Genomic DNA, 26,728 nt, shown 5'->3' with positions numbered 1-26,728 from the left:
CAGGGCATCTTCCACAAAGTGATCACATTTATCTATTGTTATGTTCCACTCAGCTTTTAGAGTAAGACCTAAAATTCATCTTTTAAACAAGTCTATCCAAATATAACAGAACTATCCTGACCTTTCTCTTTGTGTGTTTGTTTAGATCATCTAGAAGCTGTTTTTTTTTTTTTTAAGATTTTATTTATTTATTCATGAGAAACACAGAGAGAGAGAGAGAGGCAGAGACACAGGCAGAGGGAGAAGCAGGCTCCCCATGGAGATCCTGATGTGGGACTTGATCCCAGGACCCTGGGGTCACGACCTAAGCCGAAGGCAGACGCTCAACCACTGAGCCACCCCAGGGGCCCCTCCTCTGAAGGCTTTTAAAGAAATTTTTATTGTGTTTGTAGACTAAACTTTTCCACAAAGGACACAACTTTAAAAATAATCGAAGGCATCCATGCCAGTGTAAGAGACAACCAGCAGGACCCCTCTGCTCTTTTCCTCTGTTCTCTAAATGTCCTACCCTCTCACGCACCCATATACCTCTTGTTTGCAGAGCTGAGTACAAGGAGTATTATGAATCCAGGGACCTAAAAGCCTTCTCTGCCGAACCCTTGCTCATCTACCCCACACACTACACGGGCCAGCCGGGGTATCTGAGTGACACAGAGACCTCGACCATCTGGGACAATGAGACAGTGGCCACCGATTGGGATAGGACCCATTCCTGGAAGTCCCGGAAGCAAAGTCACATCCACCGCAACGCCAAGAACACAGAGGCCCTGCCGTCGCCAACCTCCGTGGACACTGTGCCTTCGAAGGATGAGCTATGAAGCCTCCAAGGGGAAATTCACCACCCTTGATTTTTCTAATGGGCTATTCATCTGTTTGCTCCAGTTTCTTTTAGTGGCCCCCGTCATCTAATCAAAGTGGTCTACTGTGATTGAGCAAAATTAATATATTCTTGACAGGGGAGGATAAGAGGGAAACTTAACCCAAATTTCCTAGGATGGTTAGAAGATCAGTTTCCTGGCAACCATCGAGACAAACCCCAATCCAGATACCTAGCCCCTCAGTGTATTATCCATATGCTACTGCTTCCCACATTAAGAATGAACAGTATGGCCCAGACACTCACCCCTGAGGAAGGTAGTCACATCTGTAAGTGGGCAAGCAAGGCAGCCGAGCCAACCGGATCACATCCATTGGTCTCGGGCCTGTTTTCTATCATAAGTGTGACCTTGAAAACTTGTGCACCTAACAAGTTTATAGGTCAGGGGGACCAGATCATTTAAGATCAAATTAATTTGGGCTTCGGTTTAAAGGAATTCTGTGATGAGCCGAAGCGAGCTGTTCATCGTAGTCCTCGTTATCCAATAGGGATGAGTATTTGGGTCTGTCTGAGACTTGGCCTTTGACTATCATGGCGATTGAAGCTCTCATCATGAGGCATCAAGTTTGCCATGTGGGTAGAGTTTAGTAGATATTTGAAGGTTTGTGTAGATATTGGAGGAAAAAAGAACTCAGACTTTGGCCTTTTACTGTGGTCACTCGAGTTCAGATGCTCTATTTATGAAGAGAAATTTAATATATAAGGGGATTCGGGCCGGTGTCCTAACTTCTGTCCCAGGGGTCACTGTGCCTCTGTGGCCTGCCACACTCTCCCCTTCACGCCTGAGGCTGGGCGTGAATTGTGAGTGTGAGTTTTATGAGTCACTGCTAAGAGGCAGAGCGCATTTTCAGGCCAGCAACTGTCCTTGCCTGGATCTTTCGTTCTATTTTGAATTATTTATTCTACAAAATGTGGGGGAAATATCTGTAGGATTGGGCATAGAAACAGATTCTTCAAGCTTTCCTAGCACCCTGGGGAGTAGTGAGTGTGAGATCTGGTTCTCTTGCATTTCCCAGCCTGGCTCTTCCAGGGAGGCCTGTTGAGTGGGAGAGTCTCACCATCTGGAAACAAATGCTCTTCCATTTCGGATGACAGAACTTGCTCAGAAATAATGGACCGATCAACTGATTGAGGCCAACAACCAGGGAAGCTCTCGGAGCCAGCATCCCAGGCAGAGGACCTCTCTGCTTTCCTCATGGATTGATTTTCCAGGAAGGTGCAGTGTTGGGCTACCTTCTGTGCCAATTCCACAATCTGTGATGCTCAAGATCTCTCATGATGCTTCGCCTCAGGTTTGTGTTCGCCCGCCTGCAAGCAGTAAAACTCTGCTTCCAGAAATACCCTCCCCACACACTCCTCCCCGGGCTTCACGCCTTGGAGCAGAGCTCCCGGGCAGGGTTGCTGGGTAAACCCAGCCCCGCTCCCTGGTGACACCCCCAGGCCGCAGGACAGCAAGGCCACTCACCTTCCACACCACACCAGCCTCGGCTTCCTTCTTGACTCACTGTCCATATTCTTCCGCATTGACTAGGAGGCAGGGAGGCTGAGGAAGGGGATCTCAGCCCACTTCAGTCTTTACTGCTTAGACATACCTGTCAGAGCCTCTTTTTCTTTTCTAAAAAAACAAAACAAAACAAAACAAAAAAACAAAAAAGAGCATCTGGGGAGCTAGTGAAAAACCCTTAGGTGATCTCCAAGGTTTCCTTGGGTATTTTTGAATTTTGTTTGCATATTTGAGTGTGTGCAAGTGTGCCTGACTTTCATGATGTATTTTTTTTAATAGGGTCGGAGGTGGTCGGGAGGTTGCGGGTGGAGAAAGATTGAATTGACTTTTGTGTGGTTTTGTTTAGTGGAGAATTTTTTTTTCCCTTTTACTGTCAGCTGGTCTGATGGGTTTATGAATTCTCATTCTTAAAAGATATTGGTCTTAAATTCTAGAATTTTAGATTAGGACTGTTCTACTGTGAATAAAGTTCTGGCTCCGTTAGCCCAGCCTTTGCTTCCGCCTGCTTGGGTCTGGGATCTCAAGCAGCGCTGTTTTGTTGTGAACATTGTGCTCTGCACACCGCGTTTGTTTTTAAAAAGCCGTCTCTTCAACAATCCAGGGGTTCCTTGACCTCATTTACTTCCTGTCTCCACTCTCGTCTTAAGTCGTGACATTTGCCCTTAGCAGTGTCAGTGGCCTTTATCTCCGGCTGTGGCACCTGCTCTTTGCCTTTGGAAGTTAAACCCTGTCTGGAACCCCCACCTGGATCCATCTCTGGATCTTGGGACCCAAGGTGGGACCTTCTGAACGATGAGCTTGACTTTAGCAGTGCTGGTGCTGCTGAGCATGGACTGAGCACCTAGGACTTGCAGAGGCCACACTGCATGGGCCCTGCTTTGGGTTCCCTGGGGCGTGCTGCAGGAACTCCGGAGGACAGGAAAGAGCCGGCATCGCAGCATCCTACACTGTCTATCGTGCTGTGTCATTTCAGGGAGGAGAAACGATAAACTACTTGCCTTCTAGAGATCTTTGTGAAAAATTAAAAAAAAAATAGCTCAACATTGTGATTGTTCACTGGCTCTGCCAACATTGACCACTGGCCAGTGCCAGTGGAGCTTCCAGTTCTGCACTAGGCCGAGGATGTCGGAGGCCATGGGTGCTGCTCACCCCCATAGTGAACAAGAAAGGGTGGTCACCAACCTTCCTGTCCAGTGGGAGTTGTTGTTTTAGCCTGCTGGGTGGAGGTGGGTAAGTGGAATCATTTTCTGGGCTATGGAAAATCAGGAGTCCCCAGTGGGAGGGTGGCAAGGAAAGGCCCATCTTGTATTATTGTGCTATAGGTGAGACTCACCATTCATTGAGAGATGCCGTCCAAGACTATAAGACTGTATCCTGGGGAGAAAAAAAAAAAAAAAAAGGAGCGAGAGAGAATCCATGTTGGCCTCTGTGACCCCTTGAATTTCAGATCAAGCCTCCCCCAACCAGATGGGAGCATGGCCCTATTTCAGGCCCTGTGCTGGACACTAAGATGCTCAGAGGATGAGGGAAGTTCCCCACTGCTGGAGGCTCCACAGTCCAGGGGAGCAGCCACCCAAGCAGGAAGGCTTTGTTTCAGGGACAGGAACAAAATGGGCTACAGGACCTCAGAGAACCCGGTTCTGCTGAGGAAGACTGATGGGCAGCTTTGTTGGGAAGGTGGCCGGGAAGGTGACAGTTGTGTTGGCTTTGGGGACATGAATGAGCCTTCAAAAGAAGGAGGAGGGTTGAGTATGGTGGGTGGGGATGCTTTCTAGGCACTGAGAAGGGGCTGGGAAGGGGCCTGCTGGGGAGTGATGGGGGCCTGGAGGTTCTGAGAAGTCGGGGTTGTGTTGGGGTTGGTGACAGGAAATAAGATTGAGACCCGATCACAATGACAAGGTAAGTCAGCTACCCTTCCTCCCTGGGTTATCACCTGTCACAAATGAAGAGAACTTTGTTTCTGGGAGAATTCTTGGTTACTTTCCTGACAGATATGCGGAGGTTTCCAGTAAAACACTGGTGTCTAAAACAAGAGAAGTTCCCCTTCAGCTACAAATTCGAGGATCTTTTTCCCTAATGGTGATGAAATAAAGTGTAAAATAAAGAGAAGTCTTCCCAAAAGGCTTCTACAATGTGCTTTTGAGACATTCTCCCCAAGTAAACAGAGTGGGAGAGAAACGATCCAGAAGTGATAGCTACGAGCGGGGTGCCGGGGAGGCTCAGTAGGCCGAGCACCCAGCTCTTGAGCTCGGCTCAGGTCTTGATCTTATGGTTGTGAGTTGGGTGTGGAGCCTACCTTACAAAAAAAAAAAAAAAGTGTTACCCATGACTGACAAGTAACCAATTCACTGAAGAGTTAACTAATGACAAAGTGAGGGTCAAAATGAGGCTAGTCATTTGATAAGAAAATAGCATGTCACGGTGACAAAGGAACCCAGGAACAGGCAGCCTTGGAAATAATCGCTATGCCCATGTTTTATGTTTGTGGGGAAGTTTGTAATTTTAGAAAGAACCTTCCCTCCCAGGATGTTCTGATTAAACGTGGTAGAGGGAGGAGGACCAGGACCACGAAGGGGCAGTGGCACATGAGGAGGCCTGTGGGTGAGCCGACTGACGACGGCCTTGAGTCAACGCAGCGCAGTGGGACAAGGATCAAGAGTCTGACTCAGGGTGGCCAGGAAGTCCTTTTTGCCTCATTGGAAAAGACAGAAGTAACGCTGGTGGGGTTTAGTGCATTATCGTAGATTACACAGAAAACGGTGCCTCCTCCTCTCAGGAGCTCAGACAAGAGGCTGTGGCTGGAATCACAGCCTGAAGAGTTGAGGCGAACTTTCAGGAAGAATTTATGGACAGAATCCTTCAACACTAAATAGGATCCCAAGGCAAGTAACTTCATTAAAATGTGCTATTGGGCTGGAGAATGGCTCCCTTCTGCTCTGTGAATTTACCTAAAATGGCCCATATTTTTGCTTCCATCCGTAGCTGTATTAATCCTTGGGATGATCTTTGCTCGGGTCGCTTGGCTGACACCAGCTGAGCCGCACCAGCCCAAAGCCATCCTCCCATCTGCCCGCAAAGAGGGTGGAAAGAATGAAGGATCACCTCTGCACATTGGTTTCTCTTTATTTTTAATTTGCTAGGTTTGTTTTTATGTCCCTCCCTGTAGTTTCTCGGGCTCGGCTGCCGCTGGAATGGGCGTTTTAATAAAATCTCACGTTGGAGTAATTCCAAGGCCTGCAGAGCTGACTCGCAGCCCCCGCAGCCCCCGCGGGTCCAGAGGCGGCTCCTCTGGGGTGGCCCGTCCTGGCGGAGGCTGGTCACACGCTGGAGAATTTGATCAGAGCGTGGTGGCAGCGCACTGAGGTCTTCAGAAGAGCTCAGAAAATAACGGCAAAGCGTCCTCTCCCAAAAGAGACCCGGCAGTTTAGGGAGGCCCCCCATGCGCCACCCCGGGCAGGAGCTGAGGTGTCTAAGTGTTGATGGTGTGACCTGCAGAGTCTCGGCTGCTTTGAAAACCGCTGGCCCTTAGGGACGCCCGGGGGCTCAGCAATCAAGTGCCTGCCTTCGGCCTGGGGCGGGATCCTAGAGACCCGGGTTCGAGTCCCGCGTCGGGCTCCCTGCGTGGAGCCTGCTTCTCCCTCTGCCTGTGTCTCTGCCTCTCTCTCTCTCTCATGAATAAATAAATAAAATCTTAAAAAAAAAAAAAACCCACCGGTCTTGATGTGAAGACTTGCGGAGGCTATTATGTCCAGGCTGGGCCCAGGGAGGAAGCGAGGGTGGGGGACAGGGAGTTTGAGGGGAGAGGGAAGAGGGGCCTCCAGGGCGGCTCCGAGAGCCCAGGCGGGAAGTGCAAGGACAGAGCAACTGAGGCCAAGTCCAGGCCTCGGGAGAGAAAGTGAGGCTGGAGGCCCTGCCAGAGAGAGGAGGGAGAGGCCCAGATGGAGAAACCAGACAAGGGGGCTTGGGGCGGAGGTGGCAGCCGGGCCGCAGGGGTCGGGCGCCTGTGGGACGGCAGCACCTCGCCAGGTGCATGACCCGGGCCATGGGCGCGGGGGAGAGCGGGCCCAGGTGAGCACAGAGGAGGGAGCAGGGGAGCGGGCCTGCTGGGGGGACACTGCCCGACGGCAGAGGGAATCAGGGGAGCCCCCCCCCCCGTGTGCTGGCCCAGCTCCTTCCCGGGGGGTGGGGTGCCCTCTGTTCAGACAGGGCCCCTTCACCCCGGCTGCTCCGTCGGAAGCCGGGCCTGCAGGTGGGCAAGGCCAAGGGCCCACCGCCTGCGCCCGAGCTGCGCCGCTGCCGGGTGGCCTCCCCGGGGGCCTGCGCCTGCGATGGAAGGCTGCCCCGCCGGCCGGGCTCCCCCCAGGCCCCACGTCCCAGATGAGGCAGCAGCTAAAGTAAGTGACCCAGGTGGTGAGGGGCCTGGGCGCGCGCTCTCCAGCTCCACGCAACGCTTCGCGTGCGGGTGTGCCCCGTTCTCACTAACACCCCACGCGCCCACCTCGGTCTCTCTCTCACAGAGCCCAACGTGCAACAGAGCTTGCACTACCAACCCCAAGGCTAACGTCCCACCTGCGAAATATCATGTGTGATTAGTGGCCAAACCGAGTCCTTGGGTGCCTGGGTGTCAGCGTATAAACGAGGGTCGCAGATCCACGTCTGGGAGCGAGCTAACCGTCTCATTTAGGATGCTTCTCTCATTTTGAGAATGGTACCTTGCTTTCTTTTTTTTAAATGGCTGCAGCAATCCAGAAAGTTTATTCACTTTTTAAAAATTAGATTTATTGGTACCCAAGAACTTGGAACTGTGCCACAAATGGTTGCTTTGCACTTAAACAGTGGTGGGAATAAAAATGATTGCTTCTGAGAAGCCTGAGATAAAGGCCTTGGGGACTGAGAGCTGGCTTACAGGGAGGCTGAGCCTGGTTCCAGTGCCCCTGGATGGCACCCAAGCCCGGGTCACGTCCACTCCTCCAACTCTGTGTCCAGTTGGTGCTCTTTGCAGGGGACTCTTCCCTAGCTGCCACCCCAGCCCCCCGTTGTGTAGGAGAGCAAGTTCATGGACCAGAAATGGATTCCAGTCCTAGCTGGGGATCTAACTTACTAGGTCATCCTGATCCTTATGGCTTTGCTTCCTCATCTGTGAGATGGGGTAATGCCCAGGAAAGCAGGTAGCTGTGCTCGGACCCGCAGCAGGACATTCCCTGGAGACTTTAAAGAAACGACCAGATGCCCATCGAACCAAGACGGCTTGTGTGAATTCTCATCATCGGAAGGCTGGGGATGGAGCCAACAGACCCCAGGCATTCTCTCCTGTTCCATGTGGAAGCATATATGTCAAGAGAGCTTTCCGAATTCAGTGCCCAGCCCAGTGTGATATGCACACAGTGGGGTTCTGATAATTTAGAGCTTTGCCCCTAATTTTGGGCCACTGACTTGACGCTCCGGGCCTCAGCCCCTATATAGCAATCTGAGAGGGTTGACTGCATCTGTAAGATGGCTTCCAAGGCTTAAGAAAATGTGCAATTCACTGGATTCCTCAGACTGTTAGCTAAGTGAATTGCTTCCCCAGTTTTCTGGGTAGGGGTCCTGAGAAACCACACCAAATCCTAGATTTCAAAATCTGAGGCTACAAGAATTAAATTTGCCTGGCTTCTAGTTCATCTCATGATTTACGTGCCAGCACCTTAAATTTCCTAGATTTTTCTTTTAACTTGACATACAACATCTGAAAAATAGATCCTACTTTTGTCAAAGTAGGAACCACCATTAGAAGCGTGTAAATTGGAGGTCGTGGCAGCTAAAAGCTAAACATAAATTTATTAAGTCCAATTCTAGACAGAATTAAATTACTCCTTCTGGTATTTTCTCCTTTGAGCGCCTCCCTCTCATTAGCCCTTCCTTGGCTCTGTTCAGCCTCATCTCAGGTTCTCAGTGCCGTGTGTTCCAAACACAAACTTGTTCGTTGACTGAAGAAAGAACAAATCCATGCACCCTACTAAGGACACACAACTCCTTTGTGGCAGAGATGGTTAATGGTCCCCATCCACTCCGGGTGTTCTCCTACACCCCCGCCCCCGCTCCATGGACTGGCCAGGCACGGCGAATGGAAGCAGCACTGTGACCTTGGTCTGGGCAGTTAGGAACAGTGTGAGTTCCTCCCATCATGACTTTGTGTCTTGAAGGAAAGGCCCTGAGATGGGAGACGCTGCCCGGGTCCTGGAGCCACAGTAGGGGGAACGTCCCTAAGGAGGGCTGCCCGATTTGCATCATACCATCACACGACAAAACATGAAACTGTCTTAAGTTACTGAGGTTTCATGGTTTGTTTCTTCGGCTTAACTGAACCTAGCCTAACCCGTCCCTTGCAGAGGTATTCTGTTCCAAGAGAGATTCTAGGGGCAATAGCAAAGCAAAACACGGTGCAAATAACTTCTCATAGTGGAACTGGGGATAGCTGTTGTAACCAGTGGCAACTACTGCAGCAGCATCTGTAGAACAAGAGGATTGGCATCCAGGCAGCTTCCTGCCACCACTGGTATCAGGACACGGAGCAATACTGTCTGCCTCCTCATGGTCTTGTGCTGCATGATGGATTTGAAAAGATTCCAAAGGAAGTTTTAAGACATATTTCTTTGGGCAGAAGTAACCAAGTCCAGCTTCTAGACAGAGGCAAAAATAAGGGGACCAGTTTTCTAGAATGATCTTGAAAAAATCGTCACCTAGTGCCATAGAAATCTCTTTTTTCTTGTCCTGCCCCCACATTATCAATTACTTTTTAAAGACTTTATTTATTTATGAGAGACACAGAGAAAGAAGCAGAGACATAGGCAGAAGAAGCAGGCTCCCTGCGGGGACCCTGATGCAGGACTCAATCCCAGGACCCTGGGATCATGACCTGAGCCAAAGGCAGATGCTCAACCACTGAGCCACCAAGGGCCCCCCGTATTATCAATTATTAAAACACCTAGTTGGCTCTCTCCAAAATCCCATGAGGGCCCAGAAAATTTGACCACTTGGAGCCATTTAAGAATCCAGTGGACAATAATTCTGGAAACTTTTTGGACATAGGATGAGATGACAATAATGTTCATCTATTGAGTGAAGGTGGCCTGGTTCTGATTGTTTTTTTGGGAAAGCCTTCTTTCTTCCTTTCATAGAGGACCCCCTGGCATCCAGAGCACCGTGGATGGTTTCAAGAATTGCATAGATGGTAGCCATTACAGACTAGGGAAAAGGCTGTCAGAAAGGAGGCAAAGTACTACTCTGGATCCTAACTCTAAGTTCAGGTGTTTGTTTGTTTTTTTTCCTTTTTTTAGTGTCCCCCACCCACACGACTCCTAAGAATGGCCATCTGTCAAGGCATCATATCTGATATATCATATCTCTCCCCCAAATGCTCGTGACACCAGTGGAGAGGATCCCCTCTTAACTGCCACTGACTTCCCCTCTCCTCCCTCCAATAGGGTCAGAGCGGGCTTCCAACAAGCTTACTGACATATCTGGAACCCAGAACCCACCTGAGGAATACTCCAGATACGATCCCTTTGGGTCTGGCAGCACATGCCAACCAAGTCCCAAACCAGTTTATTAGTTTAACCAAAAGGTAAACAGGTGATGGAGATGCAGAAAGACAAGCATGCGAGCAGCTAAAAGCATTACCCGGCTGTCCACCAGGAAACAAATTTAAGACATTTAAAGTGGCATTAAATAAATGAGGCTATGTTTTATCTACTTGGAGTTTCCATTGTCTTTAAAAAAGGAAAATATATATATATATATTTTTTTACATTGCAGTATATAAATCTAGACTCTACATATACAGTACAATACATAGGGCGAGCACACGGGCACAACATGTATGTCTTTGTAGCCACACCCTAAACCAGGCCAACGGTCCTATATTTTGCGACCTTCAAACCAAGAAATTCAGGCTGAGGCTACATTTACTTCCATCTCCATGATGTCTAGCACCCTGGCCATCTCTCCTCCAAACACAGAAGCACAAATCGGACGAGCCTTGCAAACGGAAGAAAGTGCTTTTCGACTAGCTGACACCCAGTCGGTCTTCCACGGCAGTCTGATCTCCTAGAAAGACCTAGAAGAAATTTGAGGCCTTCCTGGCTCATTCTTTGGTCCACTGCCACACATCTCTAAACTTTCCCTGGTGTTTCTTGCAGATATCATATGGCTATTTACATAACATAAATCTCACATAACCTTTGGGAGCTGTCTTTACCAGGATTAGGAAAAAGAAAAAAAAAAAGCTTCATGTTACAATCTATGCTTCGTATCTGGGTTGGTTCTTTTTATTTTTGGAATAAAAACTGATATTTTGAGAATTTTTGTCTGAAAAAGGACATTCTGAAAGTGCTTCTTACACATGTCAATATCCCACATTATGGCTTTTGAGTTCAAACCCCAGCACAGCTCAAATCTAGAAGGGAGAGGGTTGGTGGTGTTACTAGAGACAAAAATGTCACTTAACAGTAACACTGTGACATCAAGTGTGGGGACCTGAAAAAAAAATGTTATTGATTCCATCTGGAATGTACCTCATTAGAAATGGTTTAGATGATATACGTAGCCCCATTTCTTTCCCCGTGACTAGGCACAGTAATGCTACCAAGGTTAGTAAGTAAACTAGTGTGCTGCTACCAGCAGGGCACATCTTCCCAGGGCCTATTGACAGAGCAATCGCTGTTCAGAAATCTTTCACAGGCTCAAGAGGATCAAATGTAGTCAATCGCAGTAGGAATTTCTACACCTGAGGAACAAATTGCACATAATAGAGAGGTACTACGATCCAGATGGCAAAAGACTCCAGACATACAGTTTTACATGCAAAAGAAGGCGATCAGAAATGGCAATGAAGTAGTGGCATTCCAAAACATGTAAGAGTCCAAATGAGTCACCATTCTTTTGTGCTTTCTTTTCTGGCTGATAAGTTACCAAAGAGCATGGCTACTTGTGCAGTAATGATTGTGATATGTCCGTCGGGGGTGGTGGGGGGAGGGGCAGAAACACAATGCCAGAAATCAAAATGGGCTTGTGTTGACTCCAGAGGTGTCATGAAGGCTGGCCCAGTGGGTCAGGTGGGCCTCCGAAGCTCCTCCTGGCCCTCCCTGGGAGAGCAGGAAGTGGCAGATGCAGGCAGAGGTCTAAAGCCACTGGCTCATCCAAACCCTTTCCGAAGCGGCCTTTCATTCAGCCACGGCAGTTCTAGCCTCTGCAGCTCTTCTCTTCCGGTGGCACTTGATGGAGGAAGTAATTCTCTTCCTTTATAAAAATGGTTTGGACTTCTTATAATACTGGCACAAAGGACACTCTGTATTCCTAGGATTGATTCCATTTACTCGGAAGGTATGAGACTAGGTTTGCAGTTCTTTCTATTTCCCTGTAAAAAGTGACCTCAACTTTCCAGGCCATTGTGCAAATTCATTTTTCCATAGTCCAGAATATCCCATAAGTCCCTCATATATTTATATATATATATATGTATGTGTGTGTGTGTGTGTGTATATATATACGCGTACACACACATATGTACCAAATATGTGTACATATATATATATTTATAAAAGTGGATAATTTGCATTTCAGTCTCAAATAGGTCAAAGAGAATCAGTGAAACATTCATCCTTTTCATGTCAAATTCATCTCCAATTTCCCCAGGAGGCCCATCATAGTGCCTTGCACACCAGAGGTACTCAATAAATATCTGTTGACTTTGCCAATGATCCTCTAACACTGGATGGTCGTTGCAATCAGCATGGCCTGTTCTCAGCCCCAGTCTGCCTTTGGCAAGCAAGGGGCCACTGGTCCCTCCCTTCAGAGGGTGATTTTGCTCTGTCTGTTGCTCCAGCAGCCCCGTTTAGCTGTCCTGGGCAATGTCAAGCTGGTCCGGCTACGCAATTTCACTTGCTCTTCCATGGAGTTCTTTTTGCGTAAAATGAAGTCAAAGTTCACTTGGCTGTTCATGGCATAAAAGACATTGGCTGAGTCCGGAATCACGAGTTCTAAAAGAGATAAGGGAGAGAGAAGTCAGCTGGTGTAGGTCAGCCCAGTGCTGACAGTGGCAGGGGGATATCTTGCCCAGTCACAAGGCAGGGACTATGGCCCTTTGTCCCTAGGATGTGAATGAACCAGACAATGACTACCACCCCCAAAATTGGCTGGCCCAACTCCATGATCCCAATTTTTAAAAATGAAGTGCAAAGAGGATCTTAGAAATTTGACCTATGAACTGAACGTTCAAATACAGACTATTTTAGCTACAGTGAAAACAAAAAGACCAAGAGACATAAAACAACACTCCTAGGATCACAGCTAGTCAACGGTAGAACTGAGGCCATAACCCAGGTTATGGGTTATAATCTTCCTCCCATGATCCATTTTCTACTCCAGCATGCAGCTTTTCTCAGCTACTAAAAGAATTCAATGACGTGGGGGGAAAAAAAAGAAAATCTACAGATTTTTCTAGAACTCTCTACCTGGAATATTGAAATATTTTTTGAAGTCATCCAAAATCAAATCGGTTTAATACTAAACAGCATCTAAATAAAATAGTGTATATCTGTTAACATTTAAACTGTATCTACAGGGATCCCTGGGTGGCTCAGAGGTTGAGCATCTGCCTTCGGCTCAGGGCATGATCCTGGAGCCCCGGGATCGAGTCCCGCATCAGGCTCCTGCATGGAGCCTGCTTCTCCCTCTGCCTGTGTCTCTACCTCTCTCTCTCTCTCTCTCTGTGGCTCTCATGAATAAATAAATAAAATCTTAAAATAAAATAAAAAATATAAACTGTATCTACTTCAGTGATTCCCAGTCAGATAGCTGCAATTTCTGAACAAGGACTATTCCAAGTGTAATATGAAATTATCAAGTAAAGTTATTTTAATTTGTTTTTGTCTTTAAAAGAAGGTATATACTGTTTAGCATTCAGGGGTAACGGGTATCTAAAAAACCAAACGGAATAAAAGCGGTAAAATGGGCGAGTCTACATTTGTGGCAGTGGAGTAAGGGAGCTCTTGCTCCCACAGATAGAGGTATCTGGTTGCAGATTCAGTGAAGCTTATGTTTACTTCAAACATTGAAATTCCAAAGCAAGACTGGTGCAATCAGGCTCTCAGTGACTCTGTGACACTCTGTGGCCTAAGTGTTCCATAAAGAATAACTAAAGTACTCCCAATCTCCTGCCCAAATATTCCTGGGTCAGTAATAACTCACCTCACAGCTATATGTCACTAGGCATGCCTCCAAAGTACCTGTGGGCACATTATTTCTTCTTATCCTCACAACTGCCCTGTGATGTACGAAGTAGTAGTAGGGTATTGCCTCCTTTTCACTAAGGACCAAGGCCCGAGGAGGTCAAGCAGCCCACCCAAGACCACCCAAGTGGTGAACAGAGCTGGGCCCAGATTACACCTCAGGGCTCCTGGTTCTTCAGACCCACCCAGCCTCACCTTAGTGTTATTTTTTGGGCAACATGGTCAAACTCAAGAGACTCCATTTTAGGCTTAGAATTTTAACTCTAATTACAAAAAAAGATGTAACTGACAGGAGTTTGTCCCACAACAAAGGGACCAGCTGAACGAATGAGAAAACTCCCAAGAGTTCACTGAAAAATAATTTCCTTAAAGGCTATAGCTTTTAGGAAATTATTTCTTTAGGAAAAGGGACAGTCACTCTTCTCTGGGCCCAAGATACAGCCCAGGGGTGATCTGTTGGCCAAATGGAGTGTGAAGAGCTGCTACCTTCCCATATCCCTAACTTGTATAAATCTTCTTTTCATTATAGGGTGCTTGTTGGTGAATAGCCCTACATGCTTGAATTGGTTAGTGTTGGGTCTGTCAGCAGACAGGGTTGGCCTGAGTCAACAACTGTATTTAGAAACAGACTTATTTAGATGGAGTTTGTATGATATATCAGGATACAGAGGGGCCAACTACCAGCCTCTCTCCTCCTCTCAACAAATACAATCCCAAATTAAGGTAGCAAATAGATACATTTAGGGTATTTTCCCAGAATGTTCCTAAAAGGAATTTCTACAAACAATGGGTTCCTAGGCATACTGAAGTACGATCACCAGTTCTTTGCCTCAGTACATATGAAGTAAAGAGCTTTCAGATTCTGGAGTTAGAAGCTCTTGCTACTTGAAGATCAATCATGAATTATGATAAACTGAAAGATAATCCTATAAGGCTCTCACACATGACTAATTGAAAAAATGAGAAATTATTACAAGGACCACTACATTTTAGGTTCACGTGCAACTTAAACATGCGTTATTGGGTAAAGGAGATGTGAGGCCATCAGCAAAGACCCACTGGGCCCCACCTATGCCCCTCCACACACAGGGTGAGACCTCTTCCTAGAAGAATGCTTGATACACAGTTTACAGAGAACGGGCAGGAGGGTGCTCAGCAAAACTGTAGAAAACACAGGGTTGTTGGGGGAGGATAGCTTGAGATGCTTCATTCTACACGATGACACTGGTCCCCACACAATCCCACTCTTGCACAATTAAAAACTCCTAATTGGTTTCATAAAAAAAAAAAAAAAAAGCCCCACAAAAACATTATATTCATTTTCTGACTTCTTAACCTGCCTAAAGTAACCTAAAGTAACCTGCCATGGGAAGCTACACGTGCCCACCTTTGTCCTCTGAGATGACCTGTACCAGCTCATACTCCTCAGCCGGGTCTGAGTCCAGGTTGTGCTTCAGCATTGCCCTCTGGATCACGGCGGGGGTTTTATCTTGGCTCGTCAGCTGGAAAGACAATGGATGAGTTTCTAAGTATTTCGCTTCCTGTTTCCTGAAAGGGTTCTCTCGATCTCCTTGTTCTTGCTGCTTTGTGCCTTCTTGGGAATAATGGCCCAAGTGGAACAAGAACAGGACCAGGAGCCAGAATTTCTGGGTTCTAGTCCTGGCTCCACCCTCAGTAGCCAAATGAAGATGGGCCACCTACTCTCTGTCACCTACTCTCTCAGAGTCAAGTGGCTTTCCTTAGTAAAATAGAACATGTGCCTTGTCCATCTACTCACATCTGCTGAGGTTCCACTGTGGGGAAAAATATGAGGGTGTGGTGAAAACTTTGCTCCTGGGCCAAAATTATCCTTACCTGTTGAGTACTTGGTTACGACCTGAGGGTTGCAAATGGTCACAGTTCTGCACACTGACCATTTCAAAAACACAAGCCACTCTATGATCCAGCGAACTCACTCCTAAGTATTTGCCAAGAGAAATGAAAACCTATGTCCACAGAAGGACTTCTACTACAGAAATGTTCACAGCATAATAGCCCCAAAGTGGAGTCAACCTAAAATCTCCTTTAACAGGGAGAGCAGGGGCATGGATAAAGAGACCATAGAACACTCTCGGTAGAACACAACGTAGCAGCTGCTATAAATTAGGAACTGACCTGGGCAATAATGTGGATGAATCTCAAAAGCATCACATTAAGGAAAAAAAAAAACACTAAAAAACAGACACAAAAGATTACATGCTGGAGGAGTCTATTCTTTGAAAAACAGGCCAAATTAATCTATGGTGTTAGAAAACTAACAGTAACAAATCTCAGTCTTCACTAAGGTTAAAGGGGAAATTATTGGAAGGGGCACAAGGGAATTTTGGGGGGGATGAAAATTGTTCTTTATCTAGATTCGGGGTGGCAGTTACACAGATATAATAGAACTAAATGCTGAAGACCTGTGTACATAGTGGTATGTAAATTAGGCTTCAATAAAAATCAGCCTCCGAGTGTTTAAAAATAACAGATCAAACACTTTTTAAGTGCAAGTAAAGGTTCTCCTCACCCCAGATTCTGACTATCTCAGCACACCAGCCAACTATTTGGAGAGTGCTCAGGGAAAGCGGAAAAGAGGGCTGACTTCCATACCATCCTTTGCGTGATTTCTTCACATTAGGAAGAATGCAAAAGAAAACACAGATTATTGTTACTTAAAAATAAAAGCTGTTCTGATCACAAGGTAAAAGGAGAGATGGAGAAGGAGGAGGAGAAAGATGAGGAGGAGGAGAAGGAAAAGGAGGAAGAGGAGGAAGAGAAGGAGGAGGAAGAGGAAGAGAAATGTCCTCCAAGAAACTGTCATCAAGAGCCTGAAGGTGGGGCAGCCTGGGTGGCTCAGTGATTTAGCGCCTCCTTCCACCCAGGGCCTGACCCTGGAGACCGGGGATCGAGTCCCACGTCGGGCTCCCTGCATGGAGCCTGCTTTGCTTCTCCCTCTGCCTGTGTCTCTGCCTCTCTCTTTCTCTGTGTCTTTCATGAATAAATAAAAACTTAAAAAAAAAAAAAAAAAAAAAAAGAGCCTGAAGATGGCAGGGCCATCCCTGGTCTGGAGCAGCAGCAGGGATTTGTGATTCAGTAAACAACATGCATTCCAGTGGGGTCCTTGCACGCAACAGAGACCTTGTTCATTTGTCTATCACCTAAACAACCGGTGTGTTCATTTCCAAGGGAGAAACAGATGCGCACAAAATTCTGAAGGAAGAGATTTGTGTTTTGATAGTCTAAAGAAAATACTCCCACAGCTGGATCAAACGGGACCAGGAGCATAAAGCTAAAGAGAAAGGATCCCACTCTGAGGATGCACGGCAGGCTGAGGTGAGTAACGTCAGGCTAAGCTGTCAACTTTAAACCTACCTAAGAAGAAAGCCAGCTCCCCTTATTTTCTTTAAACTTCCCCAGGTGTGTCCAAGCAAGGTGGGCTATGGCCAAGGGCTTTCCTCGGGTGCTTGTTACTCTGTCCCGTCAAAGGTACTGCATGGAGTGGAGGATCACGGTTAGGATCACTCACGCCGCCTTTGGCTGACACGCCGAACCAGCACCAGTCAGTAAACGACGAGAGCCTCGTTTCTAATTTCAAATGTCTGGGAGCCGTCGTAAAAAAATCTTTTTAAAAGGAAAGCTAGTTTTAATGATGTATTTTATTTAATCCAATACATCCCAACTATTTTTTCAGCATACAATCCGTATGAAAATTGTCGATGAGAAATTCTTTCTTGTGTACTAAGTCTTCAAAATCTGGTGTATGTTTTACGCTCACGGCACATCTCAATTGGGACTATTCCATTTTAATCGCTCAGCTGCCACACGTTGCTGGTGGCTACTGTACTGAATGGCGCTGGGGTGTCCCCTTCACGTACCTTAAGTACATACAGAACGCAAAGAATTCCCTGTGGCTCTTCCCTGAGGTTAGCCTCTAATACAGGTTAGGTTGGCCTCTTTTTGAAAGAAAAGACTCCTGTGGCATATAACCTTTTGTCTGGTTTCTTTAGCTCAATGCGGAACTTTAGAGATCCATCCACACAGTTGCATGCGTCAATTCTTAGTTTTTACTTCAGAGCCACCAAAAAGTTACAAGGTGGGACTCACAAGCCAGCATGCGGAAGACAAGCCCTGTGAAGAAGCCACACCGAGCATACAATAATGACACCGATGACACGGCTTCCCAGGGGGGTTCCCCTGTCCACCCAGTGGGCCAGACAACTCCTGGATTTGTCTCCAGCACCAGCCTGGCACCAGCAGGGGCTCTGCCCATCTGTTAGACAATATCAGTCCTTCCAATTGCAGCAAAACCTTCCTCCTCCTCCTGCAGTTCATACCTCACTTGATCGGACCACCAACCACCAAGCTGCCTGGACAGCCCTCAGTTTTCCCTCTTCCTCATCCACCACAGTGGTAACACAAAGTTGATGACTAAACTAATTGATTCTACAATTCTACCTCATAAAAATCTTTCAAAAATCCATATTGTCTCCAGCCACATGACTGTCATTCAAGCCCTTATCATCTCCTACGTGGACTATGATAGCAGCTTCTTAAAAAAAAAAAAAAAAGATTTTATTTATTTATTCATGAGAGACACAGAGGGGTGGGGGCAGAGACACAGGCAGAGGGAGAAGCAGGCTCTATGCAGGGAGCCTGACGCGGGATTCAATCCTGGGACCCCAGGATCATGCCCTGGGCCAAAAGCAGGCACCGAACCGCTGAGCCACCCAGGGATCCCTGATAGCAGCTTAAGTTGCCTCCTCGCCTCCAACCTACACCCCTAACCCCAGCACCATCTCTCCAGTGTCAGCTACCTTTTCAGTGAACAATCTGATCACTACTTAAAAGCTGTCAACGAGATGCTATTGCCTGTAGGACATAAACTCCTTCATGAGGATCGCAGAAACTTTACAATCTGGTCTGACCTCCACTAGACAATTTGGTACGTTTTAAATATTGCTTATCATCTCCCTTTTGATTGTAAGTTCCTCAAAGACAGAAACACCCCACTCATCTCCCTGTCCACAAAGTCTGGCCCAGTGACCAGAACACAACCAATGTTCAAGAAGTATTTTGTTGATTTGATGAGTGACTTGGGAAAGCTTTTCTTTGGAATGGGAGGAGACAGTGCCTCCATGTTACTTATGTCATATTCAGAGCTGAGCCCGTAAGCACTCAGTGGGCTCCCCCAGAAGGCAAGCGATGAAGATAGAGCATTAGCGGTGGGATTCACTGCAAACGAGAAGCCGCTCTTTAACATATGACATGTCCTATAAACGAAGGAGTCTCTTCCTGTAATTACAGACCCAAAGTTACTACCAGGAGACGCTCTGTGTGTGTTCCAAAAAGCCTGCCATTAATTCAAAAACACTTTTGGGATGTTGTCAGAAATACAGTTTTCACAAGAAGGGCAAAAAGGTCAGGCTAATTAAATTTTTAAATATAATTCCTCATGGGCTCAAACTGCATTTCCAGTTCGATCATTCACCTTACTCAGTTTGATTCCAAATGACTAAGGGAGAAAAACTTGCCATCACGGGAAGACGCTGCTGAGAATGCTTGGGAATTCGTTATAAATCCAGACACGTAATCCCACAGGGAAGATTTCCCAGAAGGCATGCATTTTTACATTTACACAGTCATCCAAACTGACAGTTTTGAAAAAAAGTGACAAGGATCTAGATGAGTAAGTCTTAGCAATTTTTAAGATGTAAAAATTCTATTTTACGGGCACTGATGGTGGATTTTTTTTTTTTTTGATGGTGGATTTTTATATAAACACACGACTGGTGTACACACCCAGGGAGGTTTAGGTGCATGTTTGTTCTGGGCAAATGTGCGTGTGTGCCAACACTGGACACACTCAGGGGTCGGTCCGAGGGCCTTACCACGATGCTCTTGTACATGTTGCCGTTGTTGTCCTCTACACTGATGCGGATTATGCAGGTGTCTTCGTTCTGTTGGTTGTAAACGGGAGGCAGCACTGTCGAGGTAATGGATGTCACAGAGACGGAGCGCTTGTGGATTTTGGGGTTGTTGTTGCAGGACGGAGGGGAGGAGAGGGGGTTGATTAAGGACGACATCCCTGAGGAAGTGGTGTCCATGGAATGGATAGAGGAACACGACGAGGAAGACTCGGAGAGCTGGAGGAGTGAACACAGCCCAGAGGCAGACAGAACTGTTAAGGACCTTGGCCAGTGGTGCGCCTCGCAACTGTCAAAGCAGAGGTAGATGCTGAGATGAGTAAGCATCTCCCCCATGACAGCCCGCAGCACATCACGTCTTGGCCCTGGTGGAAGCACCCTTTGGCAGATGCCTATGAGCGACTCCTCACTTGCCCTGGTCACCCTGCATCCCGCTGAGGACAGACACAGGGCAGCTCTAGCAATGCCCCAGGTTTTAGCTGCTTTTAAGGAAGTGACCAGCAGATGGCAGCAGATACCAGAAGCTAGAAGGAATATGGACCTGCGGAGGTCCGAAGCTTCCCGGCTGGAAGAAAGCCTTACTTACCAACAGTTTGTCCAGTCCTACTGCCTTGAGTGGGGATGCTGCTTAACAAGCCCAACCAAGATCACTTCTATCCTGGCTCCACTTTACAATCAGACTTTGTAGCAGGACAGAAATGTCTGTACTCTTAGAAGTTTCTAAGATAAGGACCACAGATTATATGGGTGCTGCATGGACTATTAGTCTCTGGAAGGCCCCTGGGGGCAGTAGCTTCCTGCTGCTGGGGGACCTGAGGCTAGAGAGAAAACTGCTGGCAGCACCACCATGACCTGCTCCCAAGTTCCCAGAGTCCCACAGCCAGGTTCACACAGCAAGTACATAGCCAGGGCTCAGTCTGAAGTTGATGAGAAGTGGTAAACGAACACAGGACACCACTACCTTTGTGGTGTTTGGCACTGATGTTTGTGATGAGCTTTCACATACCTTATCTCATGTTGCTCTCACAACTATCTTGTGAACAAAATGCAGAGCATTATACAGATAAGGGAAAAAAGACTCAGAGAAATAGTGACCAAAGGGAACACAGCCTATGAGCAGGTTCCATTGCTTTCTACATTTGCTTCTAGAACCAACTGTATACATTTTCACTGTTGTAGATCAAAAACAATTAAGGAACGAGGTGCTACGGTTAATGTGTTTTTCAATTAACTACATGGTTACCTTACCATAAACTATGCAAAATTAATTCCCAAAGAAATAGGATCCCTGAATCCCCCAAGCTGTGTTTAAAAAAAAAAAAAGCCAATCATTAAATTGAATCATTTTAAATATCAATTCTTACTGTAGAAAATTACAAATAATTTCTCAGAGTGTATTAAGCTAAATTATACCACATTAATCCTATCAAATATTTTGGAAGTCATTTAAAAGCTAAATGAATTTAGTACAAATTTAGTACAAATTTTTTCCATACCTGTTTGCCTTTCCATGGAAACAGAGTATAGAAATTTAGAATTCTGAATATCAAGCTTCCAAGTAAAATGTCACTTACTCAGTTTTATTTCCTATGGATTTTTTCTTCCTATGGCATAACTGTACATGAAATCCACCATATGATTAGTTTAATTGGAGCCAGCAAGCTGATTTGACAACTTTAACTGTGACTATCACACAATATGGTTTAGTAACATTTTGGATCTGTTTTTGTAAGTGAATCGGTTCTGTGGCCAATTTGGGGGCTGATGGTGCGTAATTTTAATAGCATCACTTTGCTTGAATGTGCACCACACTGTAGCCTGGACAGTCCATTTTCTCATTATCGGTGCAGTTTTTTCACCTCCCTTTGCCCCTATGTAAATCCCTTTTCCTCTATTAGATTATTCCTAATTTTAATGACCGTTATGATTAAGATACAGCTTTAAAGATGCCTGGGTTACAGCAGCTTTAAATGGACCACCCGATGAAGCCCAGTTCTTATTGAGAATTTATGCTGAGGAGCAAATGTGAAAATAATGTTTAGAAATTATGATCAGGGGGAGGAAGAAAAAGGAATACAAAGTACACTTCACTGAAAAGGGTGACCTCATAGGGTACCACTGGGAAAGGCACAGTGGACATCCTGAAAGCTGCAGGACCCACTGTAGGGAGTAACAATGGAGGTCACTGAGGTCCCTCTATGCAGTGAGCAGCAGCAACCAAGACCTTTCCAGTTGCCATTCAAGGATGCTGGAGCCCAGCAACTACCTGCATTCAAGTCAGTAATGCAGCTTTAAACCCAGAGAAATTCCTGGGTTTCTCTTAGAAAGGTTCATCTAAAGAATAAAAATTCATGACTTGTATAAGACACTGAAGCACCAGTGTGTTTAGGGAGGAGCCAGAAAGGATACAGCAAGAGGTGTGCAAGTGACACACACTGGGCTTCTGAGTAGTTTTCAAAGACATGATCTGGACCTATGCACACATCCAATGCACTGCCAGCAGTGAAGATGTTTCCATCTCTCTTCCTGGACAGGGAGAAATCCCAAAAAGATGCATGCAATAGCCCTACTCTCACTTTTGTATGATGTCTACCATCAGAAGAGGGGGCTACAAAGCACAAGAACTTGTCAACAGGTGAATAATGAGACTTCACTCCAGATTTTAACAAGTTCAACGCTGTATGTCAAGTCATGAAGAATGATTACATCTCTGGTTTAGGAAATATGCTCAAGAAAATAAGGAACAGATTCATAGGTATTTATAGAGCTTTTCTTTCAACATTTGGAGGATGTGTCTCTGGATTTCCAAGTAGAAAGGGAAGAAATCCAGCAGGGGCAGCACCTGAGACATCTCAGCCTGATGAGTCCTGATCCTGGATTGGTTACACTGTGACAAGGTCACTTGAGAGTTCCCATACTGTTGTTGTTTGTAACACAATGTGAAACTGTACACTAACCCCCTTATAGAATGGCAGATATGAACAATGGAGGAGTTCTTACCTCCAACAGTCCACCTCATTGGCCTATGCATAGGCTAAGGGGTCAACAGTCTCTCCCACAGCAGGTCTGGCTGCCCCAAGTCTCCCCCCCAAATGGTGCAAGTTCTAGTCATGTCACACTTGAAATCTCTGACTCAAGCTTCTTGATCAACAGATTGAAGCAGATGTGTACAGAAGATTAAGATAAATCTTGTTTCCTTTTTCTTTATAAAGCCATGGAAAACGGAAACTCTCTATGAGAATTCTTTTATCACCTCTTATTAGTTTCTCTTTTCTGGGACACAGCAGATTTTGTAATCGATACCAATTCCTTATTCTCCTCAGCATCCATGCCCTTTGCCCTGTGACTCCACAGTTCCTCCTATTAGAAGGAGTTCCCTGCCTCATTTATTTATCTGAGATTTGGCCACATGATTTGCTTTGGTCAGTTAATTGTTGGTGGTTATGATCAAAGTAGAGGCTTGATACATACTTGTAGGGTTGGGCTTGCTCTCCTGCTCATTTGTCTTAGCATACTAATAGCATGACCTGGATAGCCTCATTACTCCAAGAAGAATGAGAGGCAGATAGAGCAGACCTGGACCAAATCCATGGCCTTGTGCCAAGGCCAGCCTACATCAACCAACCTGCAGGCACACAAGAGAATAGGGGTTGTTGTTTTAAGTCACTGAGTTTAGGAGTCGTTTCCTATGTAAGATTCTGTGGTAAAAAGCATGTAAGACAAGGTACGACACCAAGAGCCTAACACATCTCTGCCTCTTGACTTTTTACTCCTTCTAAGAAAGTCCTATGCCTACTTAATAAAGTATACTCATGTCACAGGCCACAATCTTTCAGTCACCATTGGATGTGGGTCCAGAACAATATTTCAAAGGCCAGATGAATAAACCAACATGCTTATTGTTTTTAGACCAGTTTCTATAAGGAATAGGTCCTCTGATTGAACTCTGCTTTGACAGCTCTTATAAACATGACTTTCAAAATACTGTAGAGTGATAAACTTGAAAACAGACATCCTCATGTGGCAAACACTAAACTCCATCAGGTATTTAGATTAGGAATTGTGGGAAGGGAATAAGCATATACCTTTTTTTGAGGCTCATCAGGTGTGTCCATGGGAGTGATACAGCCCTCCTCAGCCTCTGAGTGGTTTGACTCGCAGGATGACACACTGACGGAGTCCATGCTTTCGCCAGAGCTCCCACTGGCAGTGGACTTGGGCTGCTCTTTGGTGGGAGTGCTACTGGTAATAATGTCCGACCCCAGAAACAGTCTGGAAAAAACATAATGACAGGCATTTGGGCTCTGACAAATCTGGAATCTATGATTAAGCAAATATTTTGTGTTAAATAACCCCTTAGCTATTTTGTCAATCTTGCATTTTCCATTATTGGAAAATGTTTCCTATAAAGTGTCTAACATCACAGGAAACATCTTATCCAAATAGGTAATTTTCAACCTCAAAGAACACACAGATCGATTAGCTGAATGAGAGGCCATATTAATCTGAGGTCCTTCTAGGTCAATGGTTCTCCATTTTTTAACATGCTGTAGACCACTCTGGTAGGATCAAAATACCATCATCACATCCCTATCACTTCCCACCATAAAATGAGCTACGCATGAGGCTAAGGAAGAAGGCTGGCACTACTTAGGCCAAGAAACCAAGGAGGAAAACTTCTGTCTCCAACAATCCGGTGAACTTACAGTAAGCTAACTGCTTTGTTATAAAACAACTAGAAAAGAAACATTAAAAACGTTTTTAAAGTTGAGCTTGCAAGACAGTAAGGAAAATCCCTACAGGTCATAAATGAAAAGAGAACTGAAAACCAGAAGCAATGTGAGTTAATTCTGCAGCTGCTTTGGATGCAGAGTGGGAAGTACCAATCTTGGTAAACTAGGGATACAGGTTTTAACACAGACACAGACCCAAAGATGAGGGCTTCTGTTTATGTAAGGTGGGGAGTTGAAACCAAAACTCCTTATGCAGAACCAAGACCCTCAAAGGGCTGTACCCATGTAAAAAGATGGGCTAGAAAAATATCTTCCTACTGGCACAGGAAGGCAACGAGGAAGCTTATCTGACTTGGCCTGAGCTTGGGTGAAAGAAAAATGTCTCCCCTGAAATCATGTGTGATCTTGGCCAGCATCTCACTCATATTTGCTACCTATGTGACCTAGGAAGTAGGAACTCTCAGACCAGTAATACTTGTGCAAACTAGAATTAGAAAAAGAAAATCTTTCTGGAGGAATATACCTTCAAATCAGGATGAAGAGGATTTTCTGATAAGGATGAGTTCATAATACAAAATTACAAAATACACCTAAGGAAATATTCCACACAAAGAGAGTCAAACAAGCGTAACAAACAGGAGGTTTAGACTCCTGAGGACTTCAGAACTTCTGACCTACAAGACTTGTCAGAAAAAAAACCCTAATAATTTAGTCATTAATTTGACAAATATTTGAGTGTCTACCATGGGCCAGGGTATAAAATAAATATGCTTAAGATATTAAAGACATAAGAAAAGAAATTGAAAACAAGAGTTAAGAACAAGATCCTGACAAAAGAACAGGAAGACAATTTGAAAAATAAAATTCACTTCTAGAGTGAAAAATATAGTGACTTAAATGAAACTTGGTGGAAAGATTAAATAAACGTTGAAGAGAAAAATTGGAACAAGATGACAGATCTGATGAAAATCTTCAGAAATCAGCATCAAAATATAGAGACACAGAAATAAGAAAGGTTAACAAAAGGCATGGAGACTGGAATAAGAAATGCTGACATATGTGTAAGAAGAGAAGACAATTGGGAGAATGGAAGAGTGACCTTATCTGAGAAGATTCCAGAACTAATGAATCCTCAGACCCAAGAAGTATGTCTTGAATAGAATAAATAAGACTCAATCCTCACTTTAACTATCTAATGGTATATCAGACAAAAGTAGTTCTTAAAAGCAACAAGGGGGGGGCATAATACAAAGGAATAGTAAGTAAACAAATACCAGACATCTCAAAAACAACAACAGAAGTCAGAAGAGAGGGAATAATGTCTTCAAAGTGCTGAGTGAAATGAATGGTCCTCCTTGAATCCTTTTTATTTTATTAAGATTTTATTTATCATGAGAGACACACAGAGTGAGGCAGAGACACAAGCAGAGGGAGAAGCAGGCTCCATGCAGGGAGCCTGACGCGGGACTCAATCCCGGGTCTCCAGGATCATGCCCTGGGCTGAAGGTGGTGCTAAACCGCTGAGCCACCTGGGCTGCCCTCCTCCTTGAATTCTATACCCAGCTAACAGAATTCGGAGAGTGAGCACCAAATAAAGATGTTCTCAGACAGAGACGGAGAGGGTTTACATTAATAGATGACATGGAAAGGAGTAAAAGGAGGGAGAGATAAGAGGCAAGAAGGAAAGGCATGTAAAGAAATTAGCAAATGCAGCCAACCCCAAACAAAGCACTGACTGTATAAAACAACAGTAGAAACAATAGTAGAAAAGTAGCTTCATTTTTCATTAACTATTTCAGGAATTACATGATCAAATTCTAAGACCTGAAGCACATCTTTGTTCTGCTTCATCTCTACCCCACCACCTCTTGCCCCGTTTTCTATGTTGTCTCCTTTCTGGGACCTCCAAGCACTACTGGGCCAAAGGGGAAAGAGCTAAACTCTGATCACAATTCACAGGAGAAAAAATGACGCCGCTGTTGTACTCCTCCATGAATTATGAGGAGAAGACCTTTGAAGGCTGTGGACTCACTGTGGTCCTCGGCCCATCTTCTGAGAGTCTGGCTTAGAATGAAATTGTTCAAAGGGTAAATAAAAAAGGTTCTTCCATTTGTATAAATCTCTGAGGTCAATTCTGCTTTGTAAAGGTTAATTCTGGCGCAATAGTAGGCATCTCCAACCTTCAGACCAAGCACACCTTCCACTAAGGCCCCCCAAATTCTTTCCAGACTCTTTGGAAAATGGGTCATTAAATGTGAGGAGGGCAGAAAGTACATTTTACACATTTTTTAAAATGCCAAGATCACAAAACATTTTGGGAATCGACAGGTATACAAACTCCCTTATATGTACAAGAAATATGATGAGTGGCAATGTGGCCTGTTTTATTCATGATAAATGTT

General features: G+C 45.4%; 2 protein-coding genes across 6 annotated transcripts in view; one reads left to right on the top strand and one right to left on the bottom strand.

The window, feature by feature from the left end:
- Positions 1–4,502, top strand: part of COLGALT2 (collagen beta(1-O)galactosyltransferase 2) — a 117,190-nt gene extending 112,688 nt beyond the window's left edge. For all 3 annotated transcript variants that reach the window (XM_025430071.3, XM_025430069.3, XM_025430070.3), the window contains exon 12: positions 542–4,502. In XM_025430071.3, the coding sequence (XP_025285856.1) occupies positions 542–818 (277 nt within the window). In that variant the 3' untranslated portion in view covers positions 819–4,502. The remainder of the gene's footprint in view (positions 1–541) is intronic.
- Positions 4,503–9,915: 5,413 nt separating this feature from the next.
- RGL1 (ral guanine nucleotide dissociation stimulator like 1) overlaps positions 9,916–26,728 on the bottom strand; it is a 250,144-nt gene continuing 233,331 nt past the window's right edge. For all 3 annotated transcript variants that reach the window (XM_025430066.3, XM_025430063.3, XM_025430065.3), the window contains 4 exons: positions 23,679–23,865; positions 19,558–19,812; positions 15,036–15,150; positions 9,916–12,397 (listed from right to left, as the gene is read on the bottom strand). In XM_025430066.3, coding sequence (XP_025285851.1) covers positions 12,210–12,397; positions 15,036–15,150; positions 19,558–19,812; positions 23,679–23,865 — 745 coding nt within the window. In that variant the 3' untranslated portion in view covers positions 9,916–12,209. The remainder of the gene's footprint in view (positions 12,398–15,035; positions 15,151–19,557; positions 19,813–23,678; positions 23,866–26,728) is intronic.

The sequence above is a fragment of the Canis lupus genome, chromosome 7, assembly GCF_003254725.2.
Source record: "Canis lupus dingo isolate Sandy chromosome 7, ASM325472v2, whole genome shotgun sequence".
Taxonomy (NCBI): Eukaryota; Metazoa; Chordata; class Mammalia; order Carnivora; family Canidae; genus Canis; species Canis lupus.
The sequence above is the reverse complement of the archived record's forward strand: the minus strand, read 5'-3'. Positions and strand labels throughout refer to the sequence as shown.